At 45.8% G+C, this 23,293-nt stretch overlaps 1 protein-coding gene across 1 annotated transcript in view; it reads right to left on the reverse strand.

Moving 5' to 3' along the window:
- Positions 1-23,293, reverse strand: part of Pccb (propionyl-CoA carboxylase subunit beta) — a 66,594-nt gene that overhangs the window by 8,910 nt on the left and 34,391 nt on the right. The window contains exons 7-10 of the mRNA XM_005072016.4: positions 13,673-13,781; positions 7,280-7,400; positions 5,582-5,663; positions 1,814-1,937 (exon numbers count right to left, since the gene is read on the reverse strand). Coding sequence (XP_005072073.3) covers positions 1,814-1,937; positions 5,582-5,663; positions 7,280-7,400; positions 13,673-13,781 — 436 coding nt within the window. The remainder of the gene's footprint in view (positions 1-1,813; positions 1,938-5,581; positions 5,664-7,279; positions 7,401-13,672; positions 13,782-23,293) is intronic.

Below are 23,293 nucleotides of genomic sequence, written 5' to 3' on the forward strand. Positions count from 1 at the left end.
CTATCTGAAGGGATCGAGACCTGCAGGAAGGGAACTACATAAGCAAACAAGGATCATAGATTTGGGTTGTAACTCTGCTTTGCATTATCTCTTTAAAAACAAACGAAGCCCAGACCTGATGGTGAGCATCAGGGATAAACTTTACCATTTTCTCTACAACTTGCCAAGGAGATAAAAGCAGAGGGAATATTATCTAACTCACTCATGACAGCAGCATTCCCCTAACACCGAAACCAAAGACACCCCAAAAGACAACTACAGCTCAGCATCTCCCAGCAACATACAAAAAGGTCAGCAAAACACTGTGCAAAACAACAATGAATAAAAACAACTAAATATCACAACCAAATGAGATTTAACTCAGGTAAGCAAGTTTGGATCAACCATTGAAAATCAGTTAATGTAATAATGTGTCAAATTAACACGTTAAAAAAAAGTCACCCTCCACATAAATAAATGGAGGAAAAGCATTTGACAAAATCCAATGATCAGTTAAGATAAACAAAAGGGGAAAAGCTCCCAGCCTATCAGAAATAGAGGAGAATATTACAAATTGTATAAAGAACATCTACTAAAATCTTACAGCCATCATCACATCTTGTGGTAAAAGTATTGGCTCTCCCAGGAAATCAATCCCAGTACAGACAGGGACAGGCTAACACTGCAGGCTGGAAGCCAGCCTAGTCTACATACTGAGCTCAAGGTCAGCCAAAGCTGTTTAGGAAGACCACTAAACTGCTGTTCACTATTCTACTAGCTAATCCAGCAAGAAAACCATATAATCTTGGGTTTGGTGGCACATGTCTTAAGCCCCAGCACTCCAGGGGCAAGGGTAAGTGGATCACTATGAGTTTGAGGCCAGCCTGGCATATGTAGTGAGTCAGGAGAGACTGGGCTACGTAGAGAGACTGTGTTTCAAACAACAGTTATAAAAAAGGCACACAAAAAACACATCATGCCAGGTGGTGGTGCACACCTTTAATCCCAGCACTTGGAAGGCAGAGGCAGGAGGATCTCTGTGAGTTCGAGGCTAGCCTGGTCGCCAGCCTCCAAAACAATACAGAGAAACCCTGTCTCAAAAAACCAAAAAAAAAAAAGAGTATCTGGGACTTGCAGTTAATGAGACACAAATATGTGCCTAAGGTTTTGGAAGCATCAGTGATGTGGCCCACAGTGAATGTATTAAATACTGATGAGGAAAACCGCCATGTGTGTGGTTTCTGTTGCTGTGGCTATTTCTGTTAAGGCAGGGCTGACCTTGAACTCAGGGTTCTTCTACTTCACCCGACATAGTGTCATGAATACAGGCATATGCTACCACACCCAGCTGACAGTACCACTGACTTTTTGTTTTCCGAGCTAAGGGACAACAGTGAAGAGGGGCAGTACAGACAGTCCCCACCTACATGGCACAGCTAATAGGGGATCCCCTCAGCCTGCTAGGACTCAGATCTGGCCATGTCACCCGATGTGAGGGATGCTGTTCATGTCTCGGGTGCTGACTACTGCATCTGCAGCCACCGACAAAGCCACTGGAGACACAAGGAAGACACCAGTCCCCTCGACAAGGGAGAACAGAAAGCAAATGCTTAAAATCACAGACCTAGGCTGAGAAGGAGCCGTGTCTTTAACCCTAAGAGCAACACTGTGAAAGGAGCTTTGGAAATAGAATGCTAAGAAACAAAGACGCCCGCACCACACTCCTTTGAGTTTCTCCCCTGGCTATGGAAGGACAGAAGGCAGATGGACACCAAGAATGCAAGCAGCCCTGGTGTCCAAACCCAGTCAGAGCTTTCCAGGGCCCATGTCCTACCTGAAGCCACCTTGGGCTGGTTGCCGACAATTCCAACGCTCCTCCCATTCATTCTTGCAAAGCCAACAACAATGTTCTTTGCGTAATTGGGCATGATCTCAAAAAACTCTCTCTCGTCAATCACCTGTAGGAATAAATTTCCACCTGAGCTCAAAATGATTGAGACAAAAATACTGATACACAGAGCCTTACAAAGACAACAGACAGCCCAGCTCAGCACAGCTATCTCTCCAGTGTTGCAGAGGGTGGGGTGGGACTCTCTCACACAGTACCTTATTATAAAAATTATAAAATACGAATCTGGCATTAATTGTGGCAATTTGTATGAAATAATGTCAGGCTTACACAACAATGTTAAGAACAGCCAGGCGGTGGTGGCATACACTCAGGAGGCAGGCAGATCTCTGGATTTGAGGCCAGCCAAGAATACACAGAGAAACCCTGTCTTGAAAACCAAGCAAACAAATGAAAACAAACCATCATCAAGAACAGCACAAAAGGGCTGGAGAGATGGTGCTGAGGTTGGGAGCATTGGTATTCTTGCAGAGACCTGAGTTTGGTTCCCAGCACCCATGCTGGGCAGCTCACAGCCACCTGTAACTCCAGTTCCAGGCGATCCAACACCCTCTTCTGGCCTCCACAGGTACTGCACTTATCACACACACACACACACACACACACACACACACCTTTGTGAAACAGTAAAAAAAGTGGATCCTTACTCAGACTCCTTAGTAACATTTCCCACCATTATCTCTCCCCACATCGGCAGTGAATGCAGCACTAACTTTTGCTACACCGTCTCACACAGACTCGAGCAGCTGGCACTTTCAGGGATCCAATCTCTGGCCCCTTTAACTTTTCATTCATCAGTATTTGCTGTCCATCGTAACATCTCTGAAGACAAAAACCAAGTCATAGGGTGGAGAGTGCCTTCCTGGTCAGGATGTTTGTGATTTCTCCATGTTTGGAATACCATGGCCACACTAAGTGGCTCTCATGATCTTGTGGTGATCAGAGGGACTGCTTCCCACAGGCTTGCAAAGGGTAGCATTCAAACTTCACTTCTAGTCAATTTGACATACAAGAAACAACTCAATGAAATTTGCTTTTTTCAAGACATGGCCCTCCAGCTCAGGAAAGAGCTTGTTTCTGCAGGGTCTCTTGTTGGCTTTCCTGGAACTCGGGCTTTTCCTGCCTCATCCTCCAAGGTGCTGAGCTCACAGCCTCCAGCCCCACATTCAGCTGTCCCTCTTCAGTCACATGATGTACAGTCCGAGTCCTCCTAAGTGGCTCTCAAGTTGTCACAGCATCTTTTATTAAGAAAAGCAACCTTGCGTCTGGGCTTGGATCTATTTTTATCATCCACTGAAACTCTCCTGGGTCTATTTCTAGCTCTTCAGTTCCACTCTGCTGGTCTATTTACATGCCAGTCTCTCACTGTTTTAGCTGTAAAAGCTTTAACACAGGCATGGCTAGTTCCATTTGTAGCTTTTGCAGTATTTCCAGTGATTCGTGTACTTACGTATAAACTTGCCTGGTTCTATAAAAGTGTCTATTCAGACTGCCTTCAAATTATAAGCTCAGGAGGAACTGGCACTTTATACTAAACCATGTTGAGGAACACAGCCATATCTCCACACGCTAAGTCTGCCCTGACTCACCTCCTGCATGACTAGCTTCTTCATTTATCTGTAGTTGTGTTATATTTAGGATGCTTTCTGGGAAAAGGTCCCTATATTTTTAATTTGAAACTAAATTTGCCTAGTCATTTCTATCATTTTTACTGTTTCAAGACATGTATTCTTCTGTCTCTGTTTGAAGCACAGTCCAGAAGTTTTGATACAGTGTTTTCATTCATTGTTACAGATCTATCATTCAGTATGAAGGTGTGGCACACACCCTTAATCCCAGCACTTGGGAGGCAGAAAGCAGGCAGATCTCTGTGAGTTCAAAGCCTGAATGGTCTACAGAGTGAGTTCCAAGACAGCCAGGGTGGTTACACAGACAGGTTACCCTGTCTCAAAACCAACAACAATAGAATTCTGCCATTTAGTTAACATTTTCCTTCAGAAACCATTTAACAGATTTCTTTGCAGGTATTGGGGGTACTTTTGTCTTAGCAGTTAAGTATCTATGTCTAGAGCAGTACTGTTTGTAATTTTAAAATATTTTCCATTGTTTTTCTGTGTGTGAGTGTTCAGTGTGCATATGTGCATCATGTGTGTGCAATGCCTGCAGAGGCCAGAAGAGGGTGGCATCTGATCCCTTGGAGCTGGAGTTACAGATGGTTGTGGGATATCATGTGGATACTGTGACCAAAACTTAGGTCTTCTACAGAAAGCATCTTAACCACTGAGCCAACTGTATTAATCAAGGCTCTATAAAGGAACAGAACTGAGTCTGCACATAGAGATAGCTATAGATGAAAAGGGAAGGTATTCCCCTGTCTCACAGCATGTGGTCTGGATAGGCCAACAATGGCTGGCTGATGACAGAAATGCTACAGTCTGGTGGCCGTTTGGTTCACAGGTCTAGATGTCTCAGCTGGTCTTCAGTGTGTACTGAGATCCTGAAAAAACTAGATTTAATACTGTCCACAGGAACAGGACAGATGAACTTGCCAGTGAGTGAGGGCACAAGCAAAGTCCCCTTCTTCCATTTTCTTTATCTGGGCTGTACCAGAGGTGTGACCACGGTTTAGCGTGAGTCTTTCTGCTTCAATAATCTGACTAACAAAATCCCTCACAGGAGTTCCTGGCAACTCGGGTTTTAATTGATCTTGGTTGACAACCAAGACCAGTCATCATATCATCTCTGCAAATTATGAAAACATTTCTGTGTGTGTATGTGAGCACGTGTGTATGTGTCTCAGTGTGCATATGGAGGTCAGATAACAACTCATAGGTCAGCTCTCTTTTTACCAGGAGGTCCTGGGGTGTATGATGTGTATGATGTCCAGCTTGGTGCAGGCCTACTCAGCCATGGAACCAGCCAATTATTTGTAATTTTTGTTTTGTTAAGCTTAATGTTTTCCTTCTGCCCTCATTTGAAATCTTTTGTGAATATTCCCCTGGAGTTTATAGTCAGATTTATTGCTCAATGATATAGAACACAGCCTGAGGAGGGGCAGCCTGGCCATGCCTGCTGCTTCCAGCAGGCTCCCAGAATAAGGGAAGAGAAACAGGTTCCAGGCCGGGTTGAGCCCACAGAACCATCAGCATTCCACCCAGCAAGGGCTGTAAGGGAAAATGTGTGTGTGCAGGAGACACCTGTCACCCGCAAATGTGCCGAGAGCTCAACAGCTGCCTTCCTGATGAAACCAGGACACAGGTACAAGTACAGGAAGGAAGAGAGGTCGGCCATCCTGACCTCACACTTATTCCTCACTCTATAGGAAGACATCCTGACCAGAGGTGCCTAATGGTAACACCCAACAAAGCTCAACCCTGCCTCACTCCAAGCCAGGATATGGCACCAATTCTGGGTACCTCAGTGCCTTCTAACCCCCGCCCCCCAGCTCTCTGCTGACTCAACCCTCAAGTCCATCTGAGCCCTCAAGATGTTAGCGCTACTAGCTCGTACGAGAACTTCCTGCTGATGGTCCCTGGCCACCGGCCACTGCATTTCCCACCCACAATGTGCTGACGTTGAGACCAAGTCAAACACATCCTGCTAGGTCAAAGCACAATGACATGGCTGAGGCTGAGTGAGGACAGGACAGGAAAGGATAGGACAGGAAAAGACAGGACAGGACAGGGCGCTTACTGAGTGTATGATGTCCAGCATGTCATAGGCTTTGCTTGACTCCAAAGGGACGATTGTGTCCAGCTCAGGAACCAGACGGTCACTAGAAAAAGACAAAAATGGAGTCAGTGCAGAAACCACCATCCTGGGGGAGTCAAGAAGGAAATGAAGGAAACACCACTCGTGGACTGGATGATGAGTTCTCACTGGACCTTCACAGACGCCGTCGCTGTCATCATGTCACTAAATAGAACCTGAGTGCAATACCAACTCATGTGTTTAAAAACAAAAGAAAACAAAAAACAGCAAAAATAATAATAACAAGAAGATTACTCCTGACTGTAGCTCTTTCGTTTGCCCTTCTGGAACGTTCCCATGCTGGAGATCCAGCACGGGCTGTAAAGGACACTGGAGATAACAGGACAAAGACTTCCTGCAGCATCCAAGACAGAAGAGCAAGGAGCCACGGTGGTTCTCATCCCCCCAACCCCCGCAGGTTAACCAGCTACAGCCCCTTTAAGCAGCAAAGCTCAGGCCCACTGCACAGAATCACTTAGGACCAAACAGTCATACCCTGGCCTGTAGCTCTTTCTCTGACATGGCAGGGAGATCAATCCAGAGCTGTGCCCCACTTCGCTGAAGAACCCAACAGATCACACCCCACAAACCTCCTCTCTCCACCAGGCTCTTAGCCCTCCCTGCCCCCTGTGGGCAGCTGGGGACTAGAGTGACCCCCCTCCCCAAGTATAGGGTCTGACCTTGGCCAGACCAAACCAACTTTCCAGAAAGCTCTGCTGTGTACTAGGCTCCACCTCCGCTGAAAAAGGAGTCAGTCCTTACGTCTTAAACATCTTCCCTGTGTCAAGGTATGCTACTCAGACATGCTGGGACCCTCAGCCACACTCTTCTAATGATGTCCCAAACCCTTCAAGAGTACCAATAGTAAGTGTACAAATACTTAGAAAAAGCCGCTTCCCTGTGGTCCACCCTTCCTGTGGCCCCATGAACTATGTCCACTGAGGAGTGGGACTCTGGGAAGCACATGTCCAGGGCACTCAGAGCCTAGGTTCCTGAGGACAGCCTCTAACCACAGGATGCGATTCTGAACTCCATCAACATGGAAGGCCAGGTCAAGTGAGTTTTGTAATCTGAAGAAACAGAAGCATGGCAGTGGTTCCCTGCTCGGCCTCCACCCTGCTCTGTGGCAAGGCAAAGGGCCCAAAGCATGGGGATCTGGGGTCCTTTTGTTTTCTGAGAAGGGTTTCTCTGGGAGTCATGGCTGTCCTGGAACTCTCTCTGCAGCAGGCTGACCTCAACCCCAGATCCCCCTGCCCCTGCCTCCTGAGTGCTGGGGTTAAAGGCGTGCGCCACCACACCCTGCTTGTACATTGGATCTGAAGTCTTTACAAGGTGCTCAGCAAAGCTGTCCACACAGCACATCTCCTAAGGCCATGTGCAGACAACACTTTGGCTGTTCCTCATCACGACCTCAAAAATCTGCAATCTCCAATTTTGGACAACTCAAAAGTCTTAACAAACTTGTGTAGTCTCTCCCATCCCCAAAGCCAAAACCAGAGTCGCTCCTGTCCCCAGATGCCCCCAACATCACCACAGCTGGGACCTTGTTGACATCTCTGCAAGCTGCTCCAAGCTGACATGAAGTCCTGTCAGGACAGAGCGGCCAGAAGGCCAGAGAAGAGCAAGCCTGCCGCCACCCACCTGGGGTCATGGCACTCTCGGACTGGAGCTGGGTCCTGGCTGCTAAGCGGCAGGTAGTTGAAGAACTCGCGCAGGTTACACAGGGCATCCACATCATTGTCAAAAGCTCTATGGGCCACACCTGAGAACACAGAGAGGATGCAAGGCCCAGGGGCCAGTGGTCACCTATGTCCTCGGAGCAGCCAGAGGGGGATTTCTGTGGGAAATCAGGATATCAGGTCACGCCCCTTGCTGTTCAACATGCAGTCAGCCCTCTCCTACTCCTTGGCCTTCGTATAAGCTACTGCCCCTGCCTGGGTGCTTCCCCCTCAACACCCACAGGGAGCCTCTCCAGGAATACTCACCTAGCACCCTCATTGTGAGCCCTACCCTAGCCCAGGGGGGGAACCTCAACGACCCAATGTCTGACGGCTTGTTCTTTTCCCACAGAACTCAGCATGAACTTAGCACCTTGAATGCACTACATGATGTTCTGTTTGTGTCTTGTAGTACCCATCTCCCTTACTAGTAAGTAACTGCCATGTGGACAGGGTTGTCTCCACAGACACATTCCTAGCACCCCCAGCACAATGCTTCACACACAGGTACTCGATGACTATCTGATGAGACGAGTATTCTCAACAAGACTGATCTCTATTACCTAAAAATCATTTATAAACTGGCACAACATTCTGTAAGGCAGTCTGGCAGATCCTCACAAAGATCAACAGCTATTCCACTCATACCTGGGCATGTGCCAGCAAGAAATAAAAATGTCATACAAATGTTTATAACAGGATATTATGCTATAAACACAAACATATATATGTTATAAAACCCAACTGTCTGTCAGTGAATAAACAAGACATGTTGGGGCTAGGCCTGGGACTCAGTGGTACAGCAGCTTTCTATCATGCTGGATGCCCTCGGTGTAAGCTCCATCACAGGGGTGGGGGTGAGGGGGTCTGGGACAGTGAATAGTAATCCTAGCTCTCAAGAGGCTGAGGCAGGAAGATTAAGAATACAAGGCCAACCTGGGCAACTCAGTGAGATCCTATCTCTAAAATAAACAATTTAGTTAATAGTTATGCATCTATATGCTGTGGAGGTTCTTTTCCCACCAGCCTGGTCCTGCAGCCGCCTCAACCCCAAATAAACACACTGAGATGCTATATTAATTATAAAACTCTTGGCCAATGACTAGGGTTTCTTATTGGCTAGCTCTGTCTTAATTATTAACCCATTTCTAGTAATCTAAGTATTTCTACGTGGTCTTATCTTACTGGAGAAGGGTCTGAACATGTTCTCCATTGGCAGCCTACATGGCAACTGTTTTAGTGGGCCCTCTCTGCCTACCTTTCCCAGAATTCTCCTTGTCCTTGTCCCACCTATCTTTCTGCCTCATTGGTCAGACAGTGTTTTATATATCAACCAATAAGAGAAACATATATACAGAAGGACTTCCCCCATCATCTATACATTATATGGAATTGAGACTTTAGAAAACATATAACCATGGGCCAGTGAGATGGCTCAGCAGGAAAAGGTACTTGTGGCCCAGCCAGACAATCTAAGTTTCATCCCTGGGACCCACATAATAGAAAGAGAGAAGCAATTGCTACCAGTTGTTCTCCAACCTCCACATGAACACCGTGGTGTGTCCCTCACCACACTCACATAAATGCAATGTACACACACACACACACACACACACACACACACACGCATGTGTGCAGACTCGCATGCAAACACACATATATACACACCCATATGGAAGTTCAAAAGAGATAATCTGAGAAGAGAAAGAGAATCAAAAGAGGGAGCCAAGAAAGGGAAATGGGGGGCTGGAGAAATGGCTCAGAGGTTAAGAGCAATGCTTGTTCTTTCAGAGGTCCTGAGTTCAATTCCCAGCAACCACATGGTGGCTCACAACCATCTGTAATGAGATCTGATGCCTTCTTCTGGCATGCCAGCCAGGGACAGATGGAGGAAAATAGGAAAAGAAACGATGGGAAATAGTCTCTGGAAGTTTAAATTACAGTATCACGTAAAAAGTTACTTGAAGAACAGGGGACTACAACCATGGAAGGCTTTCTAAAATGGATTGAACGTGCGAGTCCATGGTTCATTATTGGGGGAGGCTTAAGTATCCCAGATTGGGAGGATGTTCGCCATGATTTTCAGAGAGCCGGGTGTTGGTGGCACACGCCTTTAATCCCAACACTCGGGAGGCAGAGATGGGAAGGAATGAGGCCATCCTGGTCTATAGAGCCAGTTCCAGGACAGCCTCCAAAAGGATAGAGAGAAACCCAGTCTAAGAAAAAAAAAAAAAGAGGTAAAATAAGAAATAAAATAAAAAATCTCCAGTCTTTTGCCTGATCCACTGAGGTCAGGAAAGTAAAGGGGATCCAGTAAGTAAGGCTATGCAGATGTGTTAAAAAGGGGTACCAAGCTAGGGGTACCAGATTAAATCTCCAGGCCTTCGCCTGACAAAGGTCAGGAAAGTAAGGGGACCCTGAGAGGTCGCCCTCAGTTGGAGGGTGGATTGGATTATATCTCCAGTAAGAAAGAAAAATTGAGAGGTTGCCCTCAGTTGAAGGGTGGATGGAAAATGGGTGAATAGCTGGGCATTGGTGGCGCACGCCTTTAATCCCAGCACTTGGGAGGCAGAGGCAGGCGGATCTCTGTGAGTTCGAGGCCGGGCTGGACTGACAGCCTCAAACAATACAGAGAAACCCTGACTCAAAAAAATTGGTAACAGAAAAGAGGTACTGGTATTAAGTAAAGAAAAAGAAAAAGACAAAGGTATATGGAGTGGAAAATTTTGTTTACATTTAAGTTCTATTTTGTGAGTCTAAAAACTTTTGGCCAAAAGCCTGACCTCTCCACCTTGCATCTACAGAGTTACAAGGAGTAGGTATGGCTGTACCCCATAACTGTAGCTCAAATGGAGGAATGATAAAGAACATACAGGACTTTTTAACCTCTTAGTTCAAGGATTGGCTGGAGTTGTTCTTTTACATAGATTTCAGTTAAGGAAGCTTCATTGCAACAGACTAATCATGACCTAGGGAAAAAGGATGACTGAAAGATGCATGTTCTGAATGTATGGTGTGGCCACACAGGTATGTATGAAATGTGATTGTGAATGCGTGACTGTGAACTGCTTATATGATTAAAAGGATACTTAAATCCCTTCAAAAATAGTTAAGAAGCTACCTAGATTGCGTTAAATATAGACAAAAGGAACATCCAGCCAGTCTGTTAATGTTTTAACAGAAAAATTTAAGATGCAAACGAGGCCTTGTCAGCTAGTGAGAGCTCTACAGGTTAGATTGGGAAAGACTGCTCACAGACTTCAAATAATTTTCAAAAGTTATTTGGACACAGTATAGTTTACAATCTTTGAGTGATTTTCAGAAGTTTTTGGGAAATATTTAATGGATATGTCCTTTTTAATGGGCATCTACAAATAATCTAAGTAGTAATCCCAATTTACCTAGATAGTCAACCAAGGAGGGTAGACAAATCCTTCTACTGTTATGGTCCAGCTTCAACAGTTCAAAAAAGAAATTTTTTTTTAGAAAATAAAAAAGGGGGAATAGTGTCCCCAGTCCCCATATGACTCATCAAATAATACACTCCTCATTTAAAAATTTTATAATGTGAATGCCAGTGAGCTTCAGACAGATTCTGGCATGATGGAACTTGAGCAACCATTGCTCAGGTCAAATGGAGACATCCATGCACTAAACAGTGGAGAAGACCCTAATTTGGGGTCGAGGGCATGTTTGTGTTTTCTTGTAGGAAAAGAATAAAAGCTTTGGCATGGAGCAGAGAAAAACTGGACCTGAGACCATGGGAGCCTACCTAAGCCAGTTTGAGTGAGATCTCCTAAATCAGTGTTCCTGAGCCTTGCTGTCATCGAATCTAGAGCCCAAGAAAGAAAGAAAACAGTCGGTTCGAGATTTCCAGTTTCTCAACAGACCTGCTGCATCAACCTTCCGGACCCATGAGTTTTCATCGTGAAGCCAATAGAGAAAAAAGGACCCATTTAAAACATTTGGACATTGGTATGGACTGTGATGAGGGGCAAAAGCCTCTTTTCAGTATTTGAGCAGGACATGGTCACTTGAAATATCAGACTTGGTGATTCCTGTTTCTGGAATCGCGCCTAGGCCAGTGTATTTTTCTGGAGAAATGCAACTTGTCCTAATGCGACAAAAAGGAGACTTTGACTCAAGTCACATAATCAGCTGACGTTAAATCAACAAACTGCATTACCACAGGAACAAATTGGTGCTCTGTGGATAGTGCAACAAGCCTATTGTTCATATTTTTCATAATGCTACATGTGTAACATCAATGATTGTACCTAATGTATCGGTGCAAGTGCACTTTCTAAATGCTTTCCTGAGCAGATCTTGGAACGATTGTAAGCTTTATCAAATTGTAAATGTAAATCACATGCGGGTTACCCTTGTAACAGACGAAGGCTGGTAGAATGTTATGGCACAGATCTGGTGATGGGTACGGTAATGGAGAGGCGCTATGTCTATGGGGGTCCTGGAAATGGTGGCAGTGGCGGTAGGCATTCTGGCTTTATGCCGAGCTCAAACGTGCCTTGTTCCAGAGGCAAGAGATCCGTAACCAAGTATTGCTTAGCTTAGCCCATGGCAATCCCGATAGCCATGAAGGTTGGTTACAGATGATTTAAAGTTGGGGCGCTCTGTTGACGGGCAACCTGTGGGGAAGACCCCTCCCGCCTAAGACAGGGGTTCAAGGTCCCCCAAGGACGGGAAAGGGAGGGTGACCCTACTTGACCTAAGCCAGGAGTGCCTCATTTAAAAATAAAAAGGGGTGAATTGTGGGAACACCAGACCTTGAGCAGAGACCCACTTCCCCTTCTGCCTGGGAGTAGGCAGCTGTAAGACAATGTTTACTAAAACCATGTTTACTAAAAACAATACAATGCCCGGGACAATAAGTTCCTGGAAAAGGCCTGCCCACAGAAACCGCTCTGACCTCGACCTTGTCCAAAGACTAACCGCCTCTTCTGCCACGCCCAGATCAGTTTTTGGGGTCAGAGCAGAACCAGCCAGGGTAGAGGAGAACAGCAGAAGCTTTTCTGGTGAGCCTTTCTTAGGAAGTTTTCTTGAGCCTTTTTGGGGCCTGCTTAAAGTTTTTTTACATCGTTGAACAAGTCTCTGTGTTGTCAATCCCCGACACCCTCCGCAAATTCTCGGACACAGGCCGCGCAGCAGACGCGACACAGATAGAACACTGTATACATAATAAATAAATATTTTTAAAATGAGAGAGGAAATGGGGTAAATACAAAGTACCTGATAGACATGTATGAAAACGGACACATTTTATACAATAAATACAATAACTACTAAAAATGTTTAAAAGACATGATTGTTGTATGACTCTACTTATATGAACTGTTCAAAGTTAGCAAATACATAGAAACAAAGTTGGCTCGTGACTGCCTGTACTTCCAGCAGCTAGAATATTTGGGGTGCAGTGGGGTGTGACAGAAAAACTTTTGCTTAAATGCCAAAGGTAAGTCACAAGATACCATCCCAGACCATTCCTCTGTAGTTCAGTTGTACACATGTAAATCACACCTACATACGACCACGCATATGGGCTCCAAGATCATGTTACGGACAATGAGGGACCGTGGAGAAGAGCTGGCCTAGCCCGTGTGCTGCACAAGGGTGTGGGTGGGGCATTAGTGATAACCTACTACTTAAGTCTGAGGCTGCAATTTGCCTATCGATTCTGTGGCCATAAGTCACGGTCTTCCTAGGTGTTGGTAAAGTGACATTTTTTAACAACCTTTCACCACCCTGTGACAGGGGGTGTTCTTCTCTTATTGGTTGATGAATAAAACACTGATTGGCCAGTAGAGGCAGGAAGATAGGCGGGAGCAGGAGATGAGGAGAATGCTGGGAAAGAGGAAAGAGAGGCCACAAAGAGAAGCCATGTAGAGACTGAGAAGATAGGACACGTCAGGCATTCTCCAGTAAGATAAGGCCATGTAAAATATACAGATTAGTAGTTTGGGTTAATAATTAAGAGAGAGATAGCCAGTAAGAAGCCCTAGCCATTAGCTAATAGTTTTACAATTAAAAAAAAAAAAGCCACAGCACACCTTACCTCCTAAGCATCTCAGCAGAGAAGAGAGCAATTTCCTGTTTCTCCCTGGTTATATCCTGTTTCTGCCTAGCTATGTCACTTCCTGTCTGTCTGTACAGACCTCCAGACCTCTATTGTTAGCTAGTGGTAAACTCCATTCTCTGACCCCCAGACAGGCTTTATTTGTGCAAGAAAGACATCACCACAACCCTGCATGGCAATGGCTTCACCTTTTGAGAGCAAGAAGGCCATGTTCACACCTCTCACCTGACACAGTGGTGTGTGTCTTGGCACCACCCAGCTGCTCCTGAGTGACGTCCTCATTGGTAACAGACTTCACAACCTCAGGGCCAGTGATAAACAGGTAGGATGTGTCCTGAAATCAGATTTCCACACCGTCAGACTCAAGTCACCAGAAGTACTTTGGGAGTCCACTCAACCAAGAGGGCAAATGCAGGGGAGGTGACAGAGACCTGCTGGCAGGAGGAGGCTGGGATTCAGGATGTCCGCATGCTGAGGACTTGCTTTCCCAGCCACACTGCAGAGGTTTAAATGAGAATGGCCCCCACAGACTCACAGATTTGGAAACTAGGGAGTGGCACCATTTGAAAGGATTAGAAGGTGTGGCCTTACTGGACGATGTATCATTGGGGGTGGGCTTCGAGGCCAGAGTTTCTCTTTTCCTGCTGTCTGCAGATCAGAGTGTGGACTCTCAGCTACTTCTCTAGCACCATGTCTGCCTGTGAGCCACCACACTTCCCACCATGATGACAATGGGCTAAACCTCTGAAACTGTAAGCAAACCACTATTAAATGCTTTAATGGTGTCCCCTCACAGCAATAGAACACTATTCTCAGAAGAATTCTCTGTTACCTGCTGCAGTCTCAGTAAGTTAACCTGCAGCATGGTTAACCTGCAGTGTGGCTAACCTTCAGTGTGGCTAACCTCCAGCATGGTTAACCTGCAGTGTGGCTAACCTGCATTGTGGCTAACCTGCAGTGTGGTTAACCTGCATTGTGGCTAACCTGCATTGTGGCTAACCTCCAGTGTGGCTAACCTGCATTGTGGCTAACCTGCAGTGTGGTTAACCGCAGTGTGGTTAACCTGCATTGTGGCTAACCTGCATTGTGGCTAACCTGCAGTGTGGTTAACCGCAGTGTGGTAACCTGAAGTATGGTTAACCGCAGTGTGGTTAGCCTCTAGTGTAGTAACCTGCATTGTGGCTAACCTGCAGTGTGGCTAACCTGCATTGTGGCTAACCTGCATTGCGGCTAACCTGCATTGTGGCTAACCTCCAGTGTGGTTAACCGCAGTGTGGTAACCTGAAGTGTGGTTAACCGCAGTGTGGTTAGCCTCTAGTGTGGTAACCTGAAGTGTGGCTAACCTGCAGTGTGGCTAATCTACAGCCTGGCTAACCTCCAGTGTGGCTAACTTGCAGAGTGGTTAACCTACAGAGTGGTTAACCTGCAGTGTGGCTAAGCTGCAGTGTGGTTAACCGCAGTGTGGTAACCTGAAGTGTGGTTAACCGCAGTGTGGTTAGCCTCTAGTGTGGTAACCTGAAGTGTGGCTAACCTGCAGTGTGGTTAATTTGCAGTGTGGTTAACTCACTAGGTTAACTTAAACCTAGGGTCACAGGTGGCCCTGGCTCAGAGTTCAGGCACCATGTGCTTATTGTAGTTCTTCCCAGGATTCTGCCATTAAAACTTTAAAAACGTCTGTCACCTCCCACTTCCATTGAGAAACTGAGACACTAAGATGGTAAACAACGAACTACTTTGAGTGAGGCTGTATTTTAGGAACCCATTAGTCAGTATTCTGGTGTTAATGAGAGGAAGGCAGGGAAAGGGAGAGGGTAGGGAGACAGACAGACAGATAACTGACTGAGCGTGGGACACTGCCCTGGGGTTACAGGTGTCCACCACACCTGGCTTTAATCTGTAGCTTCTACTTTAGGTGAAACATTTGAAAGGAGGGGGGCAATGGAAACTAAATCTATACCCCAGCCCTGATTTCCAAACCTCCAAACAGCCACTGTCAGTCTCTGTCCTTCCAGAGACATTCAACATGTTCAAACATGTATTTGTCTCTTACTTCCTAACATAAACATTTCCCATTTGACACAATTCTTTGTGCATATTATTTCCAAAGTTGCTTTATTTTTAAAAACAAAATATATTGTAGTCTGGAAAGCATTCCATGAGTACTGCATATTTTCCATAATTAATTGCCACAGTTTAGCATAATTTAAGTGACCGGTCAAATTTCTAGTATCCTGCTAAAAATAATTGTGCAAGAAATTTCCTGTAGAAATCATCTATTTGTATTCTTTGTCTTTTTCTAATGGATGGTGTGTGTGTGTTGTCTGTGTCACTGTACCTGTATGTGTATCTCTAAGTGTGTGTATATCTGTGCATGTCTGTGTATCTGCATGTGTGTCTGTGCATATGTGTCTGTGTTTATCTGTGTGTCTATGTGTGTATGTTTGTGTGTGTGTCTGTGCATGTCTATCTATGTGACTTTTATTTTGTGCTCTTGTTTAGAATAATACCAGTAACATCTTTCCCATTGCACACACATACACAAGATTAAGTAAATGTTCATAGAATATTATTGATAAAAATTTTTAAAAGAAAAGAACTGAGTTGGGTAGTGGCAGCACATGCCTTTAATCCCAGCACTTGGGAGGCAGAGGCAGGGGATCTCTGTGAGTTAGAGACCAGCCTGGTCTACAAGAGCTAGTACCAGGACAGGCTCCAAAGCCACAGAGAATCCCTGTCTCAAACCCTGCCCCCCCTCAACAAAAAAAAAAAAGAAAAGAATTGGAATAGGCAGAGTGTAAGTAAGAGCTGGATATGACAGTTAATCATGATTATGAATATGCAAGGCCCCTGACAGACGAGTCACGTGAGGAGCGTCCAGCCAGGGAAAAGAGCTTCCTTGAACACGGCAGCACTGCCCACAAGGCTGGCAAGATGGCTCTGTGGTTAAGGGTGCACACTGCTCTTACACACACTCACAACTGATCCAGGGGATCAGAGAGATGCCCTCTTCCAGCCTCTGCAGACATCGACACTCATGCGCTCCCGCCCCCCAGACACACATACACAGAGAATTAAAAAGGAAGTCTTTCAAATAAATAAAAATTTACCCTGGAAATCAATGGCTTTTAGAAAAAATCTCCTTTTGCTTCAGACATGCGGAGGGGAAAAGTAACTGAGGCATTTCTTCTTTTAAAAGAAAGAGGATCCAGGCAGTGGTGGCGCACGCCTTTAATCCCAGTGCTCAGGAGACAGAGGCAGGCGGATCTCTGTGAGTTCCATGCCAGCCTGGTCTACAGAGTGAGTTCCAGGACAGCAGGACAGCCAGGACTGTTTCACAGAGAAACCAGGTCTTGGGGGGAAAAAGGGGCAAAAGGAAAACTCCGAACTTCAGGCAGCTCTGGCCTTCCACGTGGGATGATGGATATCCCAACTTTAGCACTATAACCATCCTGCCCTACCAGACAGACGTCATAATCCAGAGTCACAGATTCACTAAAAGACCAAGACCTTCCCAACACTTGGGCAGAAGCAAGCACCCATGTGGTCAAGGCCAGCCAGGACTACCTAAAGAGATCTTGTCTAAAAGAAAAACGAAACTTGCAGGAAAATGGATAAAAACAGAAAAAAAAATCTATTAAGTGAGGTAATCCTGTCCTAGGAACACAGATGCTGCACATTCTCTCTTGTCTTTGGTTCCTAGTTCCAAATCTTCACATGCGAGTCTACATCTTCTAGTAATCACAGAAACCAGGAAAGTGAAAAGGGACCGTGAGGAGCGGGGGAACAAGAGGATACAGAGAAATGGGAAAAAATGGAGAGGGGCTCTTTCTGTGGGGTGGAGGGGATGAGGGAGGAGAGACAATTAACACCAAGGATGTTTGACAAAGCCTCAAAGAATCAGTTCTATAGGAACCTAACGTTATAAACCCACATATATGGTGGTTTGAATGACAATGGCCCCCATAGGCTCACATGTTTGAACACTTGCTCCCCGGTTGGCAGAACTGTTTGGGAAGGATTAGGAGGTGTGGACCTGTTAGAGCAAATCTTTCTCTGTCCACCAGCCAGTTTCCAAATAATGACACGGAGACTTAATGGTAATTATGAAAATTAGCCTTAGTTTAGGCTTGTTGCTAACTAGTTCTTTTTGTTGTTGTTGTTGTTGTTGTTTTGTTTTTTGAGGCAGGGTTTCTCTGTGGCTTTGGAGGCTGTCCTGGAACTAGCTATTGTAGACCAGGTTAGCCTCAAACTTACAGAGATCTGCCTGCCTCTGTCTCCCGAGTGCTGGGATTAAAGGCATTCGTCACCAACGCCCAGGCCAACTAGTTCTTATAACTAACATTAACCCATTTCTACTAATCTATGTTCTATCATCCTGCTTCCTCCAGTCTTGAGTCTCTCTCACACACCTAGATTCCTCCTCGCACCTAGATTTCTCCTATGTTCTCTCTCTGCCCACAAGTTGGGCCCGTGCCTCCTGCCTAACTATTGACGTTCAGCTTTTATTACACCAATCTCAACAATGCACCTTCACACGGTGTACAAATATCCCACCACAGAGGTGTGCCACTGGGGGTGGGCTTTGAGGTTTCAAGACAAATACCATTCCCAGTGCCTCTCATCTGCCTCCTACTTGCAGATCAAAACGTAAACTCTCAGCTGTCCCTGCTGCCACACCTGTGCTCTGCCATCATGGACTCTCCCTCTGAAGCCCCAAATTAGATGCTTTCTTTTATAAGTTGCTTTGGCCATTGGGTTTTATGACAGCAATAGAAAACTAACCAAAACAGAAGGTGATACCAGGAGTGGGGTATTGCTGTGACAGAGCTGACCATTCTTTTTGCAGAGCATGTGGAAGCCTTTGGGGCTTCAGACAAGGAAGGGGGTTGAACGCTATAGGCAGTGCTTACTAGGCCATTCTAGCGGGAACTCGAAAGACAATAGTTCTGAGAGCCATGTGTACTACTGAAGTCCAGATCAAAAGGTTTCAGAGGGGAACAATATTAGCAGCGGGGCTAAAAGACAGTTCTTGTGCTATTTTGGCAAAGAGTGTGACTACTTTCTGCCCGTTGGAAGAATCTGTTTGAAGCTTAATTTAAAAGCACTGGACTAGTCCTTGGCAGAGGAGATGCAGCCTAACCCTGACTCTGCCCTGTGGTTATTAGTAATCACTCTTATGTGGGACTACAATTTAAAAAGAAGAAGAGCAAATGGGGCAAAAAGAAATTCAAAATGTACAGTCTGAAGTTAAAAAGAGCTCTAGGGAAGTGAAGGAGGGTGCTCTCAGGGAAAGACCCCATCCAGTTAAGTGTCTAGAACCCAAACAAACTAGCAGAGGAATGGAAATTCCACAAACCCCCAAAACACCAAAATTCAACCAATTCAAACAGACACATGTCAAGAAAAACCACCGACACCAAAAAGCAGCATGGCAGCCGAGGAAGAGGGGCCCAAAAGAAAATCAGAGAAGCCGGGAAGAGCTGCAGAGGCAGTCAGCACTTCCTGTGAATTCTGGGAGAAGGAAGAAACAGGAACTAAGAATCTTCTCAAGCCATAGACACTTAAGACTCGGGGTGCTGAGCTGCCCATGCCACCAGTACACAGCTCCCCAGTTACAGAGAGGATGGGAAACCCCAGAAGAAGCTGAGGGAGAAAGCGCCACACCACAGGGGGCTGCAGGTGAGAACCATGGTGGCCCATACCTTTAATCCCAGCACTCCAGGGGAGGAGAGGACAGAGGCAGGCGGATCTCTGTGAGTTCGAGACCACCCTGGTCTACAAGAGCGAGTTCCAGGACAGCCTCCAACGCCACAGAAAAACCCTGTCTCGAAAAACCATAAAGAAAACAAAAAAGAATCCTGTGCTCTTTCTCCTCAGAAACCAAACACATGAGAAGAGACAATGCAAAATATCTGAAGTGCTGACAAGATTTAAAAACAAAACAAAAACCACTAAGTGAGAATTCCATACCCTGCAGTCATCCTTTTTCCCCATTTCCTTTTTATTAGTTCTTGGAGAATTTCATACATTGTATTTTGATCACATATACTCCCTGTCCCAACTAATCCCAGATCTACACCCCTTCCCTACCCACCGCCTAACCTTGTCTTTTTCATAAGGGGCGGTGGAGTGCAGTTTGTGCTGTGCATGTACTCTTGATGTATGTTCATCTATAGAGCAGGGGTTCCCAACCTGGGGCTCGCAACCCTTTCACAGGAGTTACCGAAGACCACCTGCATACAGATATTTACAGTATGACCACAAGGTAGCAATATTACAGTTATGCAGCAGCAATGAAAATAAAGGCTTGCAGCACTGGGAAGGTTGAGAACCATGGCTCTAGAGCATGGTCAATCTATCAAAAGCTACACCCTTAAAGAGAACTGGCTCTCCCTCTCCCAGCGGCTGTCAATTGCCAAGTTTCTCCGCTCAGGGTGGGACTTCATGACCACCTTCACTTGCTCCATAAGATGTAACTCATACCTGGCACCATCATCAGGGCCAAGAAGCAATGGCCAAACAGGTCACAGCCCCTAACCTGCCACTATTACTCTGCTGCATGGGCACACTGCTAAACCAGTTCCTAGACTCATCATTGGACCCGAGCATCTCAGTGCGTCTCAGCCCTTCTTCTGCGGGAGATGGGAAGTAACCCTGCAGTCATATTTCATGGCTGGGGTGGCGATCAGTGGATACAAGCACAATACGGCAAACGTGTCTGCAGAGTGAACTTTGCAGAAGAATCTCCCATTTACCATCTTACGCCTATGCACACTTGGTCACGCACATGACTGAAATAAAATGCGTTATGGGAAGGTACATGCCCAGGAGAAAATGTAACTTTATCTGCTAATTAAAACAGAAATCAGTGGATGGAGAAATGCTCAGTAGTTAAGAGTATAGTTCTAGGGTATCTGATGCCCTCTTCTGGCTTCTCCAAGTACTACCTACATGCATGTGTTGCACAGATAGATATACATGCAGACAAAATAGCCATGCACATAAAATAAAATAAATAAATCTTTTTTTTTTCCGAGACAGGGTTTCTCTGTATTGTTTTGGAGCCTGTCCTGGAACTCGCTTGGTAGACCAGGCTGGTCTCAAACTCACAGAAATCCACCTGCCTCTGCCTCCCGAGTGCTGGGATTAAAGACGTGCACCACCAATGTCCGGCAATAAATAAATCTTTTAAAAAGTCTTCATATAAAGGACCACCCAAACTACAACACTTAGCAAACAAACTACTCCTTCTCTTGAACCCCATAAAAGCCTAAACAATTATTAGGACCCTTTAATACCTTCACTCACACAATATACTGTCAATCTTAACAATATATTTCTGACCTACATTATCGTTTTACTTTGAATAATGTCACCTTACTACTTTTGCTAATCTATGTGAGCTCTTATTCTTATTTTATTCTTAAATAAGAAATCCAAGAACCTTGAAACACCAGCTAAGACGCCCCCCGCCACCCCTGATCACCAGTAACACAGTAATACATGCTTGTAATCCCAGCATCGTGAGGCCAAGTCCAGAGAGCTCAAGTTTACAATCAGCCTGCACTACATAGCAAGCAGCTGTCTTTAAAGGACTGGAGAGATGGCTTAGTAGTTAAGATCACTGGCTGCTCTTTCAGAGGACCTGGGTTTGGTTCCCAGTGCCCATGTAGGGACAGCTCACAGCCATCTGTGATTCCAGTTCTAGGGGATCTGATGCCCTCTTCTGGTATCTGAGAGCAAGGCACAGACATACATGCAGGCAAAACAAAACAAAAACATACCCATAAAAGTAAATTTAAAAGCTATCTTAAAAATTTGTTTTAAAGAATTTTAAAAGTCAAAAACAAGACTCAACTATATCTATCTATAATCTATCTATATCTATCTCTCTCACTGTGTATGCGCGCGCGCGCACGTGTGTGTGTGTGTGTGTGTGTGTGTGTGTGTGTGTGTGTGTGTGTATGTTGTTGTTGTATGCAAAATTCCCACTTTGAAGGTATGGAAAAAGATTTCTCTTGCTAACAATTACCAAAAGAATTAAAGAGTATATCTACTGATTTTAGTTAAAATATACTTCAATCACAGGAAACCATCAGGGATCAAGAAGAAACTGCAGTAATGGAGGGGGAACTCTCCTGGACGACAGACCCTGCGTTCCCAAAATCAGAGCACAGCATGGTCTGAGGCGAACACAGAACCTCAGCACAGAGGCCAATTCCAGCTGCAGGGAAGCAGCAGCAGAGCCTCCCAGGCATCCTGCACACTCCTCTTCCTCCTCCTCCTGCCTTCTCTTGTTCTGTTCCTATCCCCTCACCGTGCCTCACCGAAGCCTGAGCCAAAATAAGCCTTCCTCTCCTGAAACTGCTCTCATTAGCTATTCTGTCACGGGGACTTCCTTCCTTTCTCACACTGTGCTCAAGAGTTTTCCTCTATCTCCTTCACTTTACTATGAACTCCATGTAAGTGGGAACCCTGCCAGCTTAGTTTTTCACCGTATCTGCAGTGCTGGGCCATAAAAAAAGAGTACTTTGGCAACCCCTCAGCAAAACCCAGTGCACCTGTACTGGCTCCAGGATTACCCTTAAACAATTTTATCAGCAGGAGAAGTTTACAACAGATGGTCAGTTGTACCGAGCATACACCAAGTGTGCAGAAGACAGCCTTAATTGACCTAAGCATGTATCCCAGACTTCCTGGGGAAAGGAAGTGGACTTGATAGCAAGACCCCAGGAAGCCATGCTCTGGGACCCTCCAAAAGTCCCCAGAGACCTCCCTCTCTCTCACTGACCTGCTGTACACCAACAAGCAACCCCCCTGCAGGTCACCCTATAAAAACGGTTTACCTGGTTGTCCCCATTCCCAACAGCAACAGGCAAACAACAAGGAATTAAAAATGGCCCAAGTTCCTTTAATCCCAGCACTCGGGAGGCAGAGGCAGGCGGATCTCTGTGAGTTCGAGGCCGGGCTGGACGGACACCCTCCAAAACAATACAGAGAAACCCTGTCTCATAAAACCAAAAAAAAAAAAAATGGCCCAAGTTTGCAGCGCAAGTAGATAGCCACTTTCCCCCAGTGTCACCCAGTGACACAGAATCTGGGGGTGCAAACTGGGAACACAGACTGGGGTCTCCCCAAAGCCATGTTCCAATGAGGTAGCAATTTCATGAATTTTTTACAGTTACAAAATTTAAAAAGCCATAAATCAAGACACATTTGAAATATATTGGTGGGTACCTCAGGTAGGAGGATCAAAGTGACACGGGAGAATTATGCTAGGCCTTGGATGCTCGCTGACAACACTGACACATTCCAAAGAGTTTTATGTTTGTTGGGATGCTAGTTAGGTCCTTCACAGACAGGAGATGGGACAGGGGTAGTGGCTGTTTAATAAGCCACAGATCACCCAAGACAAACTGTAGTAGTCTTTCAACCCCTCCACATGACAGACATTTCAGGGAGGCGGGTCTAGTCTGACTGGAGCCTTTTCCTTCCCCCAGCATGGGACTCCTGAGCAAATTCCCATTTCTTTGAGGCCCACTGTTTCAACAGATTGAGAGGCACAAGTGTCTCTTTAGACTGTCCTCCTTTCTGCCAAGCTAAGCTACACCACCATACCATAGGGACACCCTGAGGCTAGCCAGCCTTCACTAGTGTGGGGGGCTCCATCGTGCAGATTCCTCCCCCCTTAAACCAAACCAGGCCACACAGAGCCCAGGCAGAAGCTGCTTCCACAAAGGATGGTGACTGAGGATGCAGGTGTGGGAGGGGGTTCGGCATCAGGTGGAGGAGGGCGGAGTAAAGACACTGCCCACGTGACAGCCCCATGGTCCGGTCATGGTGAAG

The sequence above is a fragment of the Mesocricetus auratus genome, unplaced genomic scaffold (assembly GCF_017639785.1).
Source record: "Mesocricetus auratus isolate SY011 unplaced genomic scaffold, BCM_Maur_2.0 Super-Scaffold_100691, whole genome shotgun sequence".
In the NCBI taxonomy this organism is placed as follows: Eukaryota; Metazoa; Chordata; class Mammalia; order Rodentia; family Cricetidae; genus Mesocricetus; species Mesocricetus auratus.